Raw genomic sequence first — 6554 nt, 5'->3', positions numbered from 1 at the left:
TATGAGTTGATGCTTCTCATCTCTCTCCTTTCCTGTCTCTCTCTCAAAAAGAAATTTCCTCAAGAGTCCTTCCTCTGTCACAGATCAAGTAGGTTTTATTTTTAACATGTTTTATTTCTTTATTTGGGGGGGGGGGGAGAGGCAAGGAGGGAGGAGCAGGAAGCATCAACTCCCATATGTGGGTTGACCAGGCAAGCCCAGGGTTTTGAACCAGCGACCTCAGTATTCCAGGTCGATGCTTTTATCCACTGCACCACCACACATCAGGCAGATCAAGCAGGTTTTAAAAGTCATTCTTTTTCTTTTTTTCTTCTTTTCCAAGTGAGAGGAGTGGAGATAGTGAGACAGTCTTCCACATGTGCCCTGACTGGGATCCACCTGGCAACCTCTGTCTTGGGGCTAATGCTCTACCCATCTGGGGCCATGCTTTTAATACAGGTATTTTCAGCACCTGAGGCAGAGGCTCCACTGTGCACAGGGCCAATGTGCTCGAACCAATTGAGCCATGGCTGCAAGAGAAGAGAGGGGGAGGGAGGAGTAGAAGCAGATGTTCGCTTCTCCTATGCGCTCTGACGGGAAATTGAACCCAGGACATCCACATGCCAGGCCAATGCTCTACCACTGAGCCAACCAGTCAGGGCCTCTTCCTCTTATTAAAAAAAAATTATTGATTGATTTGAGAGAGAGATACAAAGAGATCTGTTCCTGTATGTGCCCTAACCAAGGATAGAACCTGTAACCTTGGCATATGGGGAACGCACCTGAACTGTCAAGCCAGGGCTCAAGTGGGTTTTAAGCCTGTGCTGTGCCAGGTACTGTAGGAGACACTTGGGGATGGTGAAGTGAACAAGACAAGCACCAGTGTTTACCCTCAGATAGGAAGCACCAAACCCATGTGTCCGTGACACTTGGTGGAAGGGAGGGAAGACAAGAGGGTCAGTTGTAGGCCTGGAGTGTTCACTCCAGACTTTGGCTACTCCTAAGGGTGGACAGATTGGGCCATACTGTATACTGCCTGGGGTACGGAGCAGACTCCCAACTTCTCCAAAACACCTCGTTCCTCCCTTTTCTCAGTCCTCACAACTAGTAGGAAAGCCCTTCCCACCCCCTTGCCATGATTCCCCAGCTCCTTCCATTCCATGATCCCAGATCCAGGGCCCCTTTGTTCAGAGTTTGGGAACCTCCAGCCTTCCTTCCTCCTTCCTGAAGATTGGAGGCAGGGTGCTGGTGTCTCCAACACCCTCAATCACATGACTCTGGCTTCAGAAGACTTTTAGATTTAGGGGTCCCACCCCTCTCCCTCAGACCTTATCTTTTCTGCCATCTGTCTCTTTTTGCCTCCCCAAGGAACGCCCTGTCCTCTTGTCTTTAGCCGTTTAATTGCAAAAGCCAGGCGGTTTGTGGAAGACCACAAAGCAGCGACCCCTTTCATTTAATGGCTAGGGGGCGGGTAAGGGGAGAAGAGGAGGGCGGGGCAGAGGAATGAAGGGCGAAGTGGTAAAGGAGAGGCAGGCTGCCACTAGGCCCGGTACAACCCTACCCGGCCCTAGGAATCACAGCCTATAGTCACATTTCCGAGCCTTCCGGGTTTCCTTCCCTCTGTCCTAGGATATTCTCAAAAGCTTTGAAAGCACTTCTTCCCGACAGCAGCTGTCCAGGGTTGCTCCTCTTCGCCTCTCAGGCGCTCTTGTGACTTTAGAGATGCTAAATTGCCCCAGGTTACACAGCAGTAGTCGGCCAGTCTGTCAGTTACTAGAGACCGCACGGTGGAGAGAGCTAGCACTCTCTCTGCTGGCCTGCATGACTGTGGCGCCCGGGTTAAGTGTGTAGTGAAGCCTCAGAGCCCGAGCCCTGGTGCCCTCCGCCTCATCCTGGGGGGACAAGGGGTAGGGATAAAGGGGGTGGGAGAAAGAGAGAGAGACAGCACATCGATAGTGAGAGTTCCCCAAATGTAGAGGATGGCCGGAGGGGAGGCTGAGAAAGAGGTCCTAATCCTACGGGGTGACACCTGCGATCGCGCGGCTTCTTTAAACGCCCTGATCCGGAGCCACACGCGCGGGCGAAGGCGGGGTTGGGCTGGGGCTAGTGTCCCTAACCCACCGGTGGGCGTCCCCCACAACGCGTGGTCGACCCTCATTGGCCAGTGATGCAGCCAATAGAAATCGGCCATCTGGGAACCCAGCGTTCCGAGGCACAGCCTAACATGCTGAGCTGAGAAGGGCTCAATGGAAATTAAGGATAGTGGCTACTGACCAATGAAAAGGCATGACAGGCGGGCTAAGAGGTAGGGCCAGGTTGGGTTGAGAGGCGGTCAGGTATAAAAGGGTACGGGCAGCGACAGCGTCAGTCCCTGCTGCAGAGTCGCTGTTGGGGAAGCGAGTTAAAGGGCTTGTGCGCCGCCGCCCCCTCGGCCAGCCATGCTGCTACCCGTTCCGCTGCTGCTCGGCCTTCTTGGCCTGGCTGCCGCTGAACCCGTCATCTACTTCAAGGAGCAGTTTCTGGACGGAGGTAACGCCTGGCCTCGCCTCGAGGCCGCCCCGACGACGCGACCGGCCCCCCACCCCAGATATCCTTCGTCGCCTGTAATTACTGCTCAGAGGGCCAGTGCAGTGGCCCCGGAGACTGGAGCCGCAAGCGAACCTTCTTTCCGCGTCCCTGGGGAGCATGGAGGGTGCAGTGGCCTCCCGCAGCGGGAGTTAGGGTTCGTCCGAGGATATCTTAAGCCACCGAAGGTGTCAAACTAGAGGTTGTGATAGGGGCACTCTGGGGATTTCCTTCCTTGCTTGCAGCAGTGTGTGGCTCCTGGCAGATGTATTTGGGCGGCCGCGGGAGTCGGGGAGATTGGGGAGGGATCAGCACTACCGCACTGACCTGCCTCTCTGATCCCGTAGACGGGTGGACCAACCGCTGGGTGGAATCCAAACACAAGTCGGATTTTGGCAAATTTATTCTCAGTGCCGGCAAGTTCTATGGTGACCTGGGCAAAGATAAAGGTAAGACCCTGGGACTTGGGTGCTCAGGTCCAGGAGGACTTCCTGGAGGAACCCTTAGTCACTGACAGCCTGGGCATCCCCGGGAGCAGGGCAGGCAGAGGAAGGGGAGTGGTTGTCCGTATCTCTCTTTTTTTTTTAGGAACTTGGGGGATTGGGGCAGCTATGACCTCACCACTATTCTCTGCTAGGGCTGCAGACAAGCCAGGATGCCCGCTTTTACGCCCTGTCGGCCAGATTTGAGCCTTTCAGCAACAAGGACCAGACGTTGGTGGTGCAGTTCACTGTGAAACACGAGCAGAACATTGACTGTGGAGGCGGCTATGTGAAGCTATTTCCAGACAGTTTGGACCAGAAGGACATGCACGGAGACTCCGAGTACAACATCATGTTTGGTAAGGGACCCCTGCCCTGGTGCTGACCTCTGATAAGTGAGAGGAAGATTTAAGACCCATCCATGGGTTCCTTATAACCCATGAAAGGTGGTCTTGAGAGCCTGGGAAACACATTATCAGGCTTTCTTTTGAAAGGGTAATTGAGGGAGTAGTCACAGCAAATTATTGCATTGTTATTGTTGGTCTAAAGCTGTTAACTTGTTTGATTTTTATGTAGGTATTTTCTAATAGTACAAGTGAGGATACTGATTTCTAGTGCATGGATTTTATTTTTTTCTATGCCCCACTCATTACATTTCAGAAATAGTCAAGGTCCAAGAATTTTTTTTTTTTTAGTCTTAAAGCACCTGAACTTAAGAATCAAGTTTTCCTTTTGTAAGGTAGTCTCTGGCCCTTAACTGGACCTGATTCTCACCTAGGCCCTGATATCTGTGGTCCTGGCACCAAGAAAGTTCATGTCATCTTCAACTACAAGGGCAAGAATGTGCTGATCAACAAGGACATCCGCTGCAAGGTGTGCGGGGGGTGGTGATAAATGGCTGTTTGGGTAAGGTCAGAGGCTGGTTTAGTGGATGGAGTCACTCACCTCCTGCCTTCTTCAGGATGATGAATTCACACACCTGTACACATTGATCGTGCGGCCCGATAACACCTATGAGGTGAAAATTGATAATAGTCAAGTGGAATCAGGATCCTTGGAGGATGATTGGGACTTCTTGCCCCCCAAGAAAATAAAGGATCCTGAGGCTTCCAAACCTGAAGACTGGGATGAGCGGGCCAAGATTGATGATCCCACAGACTCCAAACCTGAGGTTGGTGTTTGGGCAGGGGCTCCCCACCACAGAGAGGGTGGTGGACCAGATGGGCTGACTCTGACCTCCTTGTGTACTCTCAGGACTGGGACAAGCCTGAGCACATCCCTGACCCTGATGCTAAAAAGCCTGAAGACTGGGATGAAGAGATGGACGGAGAGTGGGAACCACCAGTGATTCAGAACCCAGAATACAAGGTGGTCCTGGGGCTCTAAGCAGAGTGGGGTGCACATTGGGGAGAATAGAGGCCTCTGCTCACCTTCTGGTTCCCTTCTTCCGCAGGGTGAGTGGAAACCCCGCCAGATTGACAACCCAGATTACAAGGGCACTTGGGTCCACCCAGAGATTGACAACCCTGAGTACTCTCCTGATAGCACTATTTATGCCTATGAAAACTTCGCTGTGCTGGGACTAGACCTCTGGCAGGTATGATGTGAAGGGAGCAGGATGATTCCTGAGCAACCTCAAGCGCTCAGGGTCACCCAGGAGGAAAGGGACATGGGTAGGATTTAATCCTAGGCATTGCCCCCAACAACCTAGAAGGTATTAGATAGTCCCATTAAAAAATTAGCTGCTTTGTCTGTTTAGTTCACTGATGTACTGTGTGTGTGTGTGAGACAGAGGAACAGATAGAGATAGACAGGAAGGGAGAGAGATGAAAAATATCAATTCTTCGTTGAAGCTCCTTAGTTGTTCATTGATTGCTTTCTCATATGTGCCTTGACCGGGGGCTACAACAGAGCAACTGACCCTTTGGCTCAAGCCAGTAACTTTTGGGCTCAAGCCAGTGACCATAGGGTCTTGTCTGTGATCCCACAACTCAAACCAGCAACCTTGCGCTCAAGCTGGTGAACCTGCATGCAAGCTGGTGACCTTGGGGTTTCAAACCTGGGTCCTCTGTGCCCTGTCCTACACTTTAGCCACTGTTCCACCACTTGGTCAGGTCACTGATGTACTTCCTGTGTCTAGAATCAGGCACATAGTAGGTATTGGGAAAACCTTTGCACAAGGGGGTGAGACCCCATTATACAGATGAAGAAATTGAGGTACAGAGAAATTAGCAGCCTAAGGTCACATAGGCAAGAAATGGCAGAGCTGGGGTTTGAACCCAGTCTGTTTTTTTATTTTTATTTTTTTAACTTTATTTTAGAGAAAAGGGAGAGAGAGAGAGAGAGAAGGAGCAGGAAGTATCAACTCCCATATGTGCCTTGACCAGGCAAGCCCAGGGTTTCGAACCGGCGACCTCAGCATTTCAGGTCTATGCTTTATCTGCTGCGCCACCACAGGTCAGGCCAGTCAGTCTGTTTTTTAACTGCGTGTTAGGCTGTAACATTATGTAGTGATTAAGGAAACGAAGGTCAGAGCCATAGGGTGTCCTCTCTGACCATCCTTCCATTCACCTTCCCTCCACCTCAGGTCAAGTCTGGCACCATCTTCGACAACTTCCTCATCACCAACAATGAAGCATATGCCGAAGAGTTTGGCAATGAGACATGGGGTGTCACAAAGGTAGTACCGGGGACCAGACCTGGGCTGTGGGGGCGGGTAGGGCTGGCATGTGGGGGCCAGGCCTGAGTGTGTGGTCTGCATGCAGGCAGCAGAAAAACAAATGAAGCACAAGCAGGACGAGGAGCAGAGGCTGAAGGAGGAGGAGGAGGACAAGAAACGCAAGGAGGAGGAAGAAGCAGACAAGGATGATGAAGATGACAAAGATGAAGATGAGGAGGAGGAGGATGATAAGGAAGAGGAGGAAGAAGATGCTGCCGCTGGCCAAGCCAAGGATGAGCTGTAAGAGCTGTGCCACTGCTTCCAGGGCTGGACTGAGGCCTGAGCGCTCCTGTCGTTGAGCCGGCCGCGCCAAATAATGTCTCTATGAGACTGGAGAACTTTCCTTTTTTTCCAGGCAGGTTCCAGTTTGGGGTGGATTTTAGTATTGTTCCCCTGCCCTTGTTTTGTTTTTTTTTCCATTTGTGTTTTGTCTCTGATTTTCCTTTAGTCCTCATCTTTCTTGACAACTTTGCCTGCCTTTGTCCTGTCTCCCCAGAACCCTTAGTTTTTCCTCCAACCTGGGGGGATGGGGGAGTGGAGAAGCCCCAAGCCCAAGATTCCATCTGTTCTCCTTCCTGGAGCCCAGAGGGGGGCAGGAGGGAAGGGTGGTGTCCCGAGCCCCCCAGCACTGAGGAAGAATGGGGTTCCTAGGGCCAGAGCTCTGACACCCCCATCCCCTCCTTCCTCCCCTCCTCCCTTGTTGCCAGGACTGGGCCACTTCTGGTTGGGTCAGTGGGTTCCAGCTCAGCTTACACTGAGAATGTAATAACTACAAACAAAATTTCTATTAAATTAAGTTTTGTGTCTTC

General features: G+C 51.8%; 1 protein-coding gene across 1 annotated transcript; it reads left to right on the top strand.

Annotated features, from left to right (window-relative positions):
• Positions 1–2334: 2334 nt before the first annotated feature.
• On the top strand, positions 2335–6554 carry CALR (calreticulin). Its single transcript, XM_066347815.1, has 9 exons — positions 2335–2508; positions 2892–2993; positions 3182–3385; positions 3805–3899; positions 3988–4197; positions 4281–4394; positions 4480–4623; positions 5614–5706; positions 5792–6554. Exons 1-9 carry the CDS (start codon positions 2418–2420, stop codon positions 5987–5989), a joined length of 1251 nt encoding a protein of 416 aa, XP_066203912.1. The 5' UTR covers positions 2335–2417; the 3' UTR covers positions 5990–6554.

The sequence above is a fragment of the Saccopteryx leptura genome, chromosome 1, assembly GCF_036850995.1.
Source record: "Saccopteryx leptura isolate mSacLep1 chromosome 1, mSacLep1_pri_phased_curated, whole genome shotgun sequence".
In the NCBI taxonomy this organism is placed as follows: domain Eukaryota; kingdom Metazoa; phylum Chordata; class Mammalia; order Chiroptera; family Emballonuridae; genus Saccopteryx; species Saccopteryx leptura.
The sequence above is the reverse complement of the archived record's forward strand: the minus strand, read 5'-3'. Positions and strand labels throughout refer to the sequence as shown.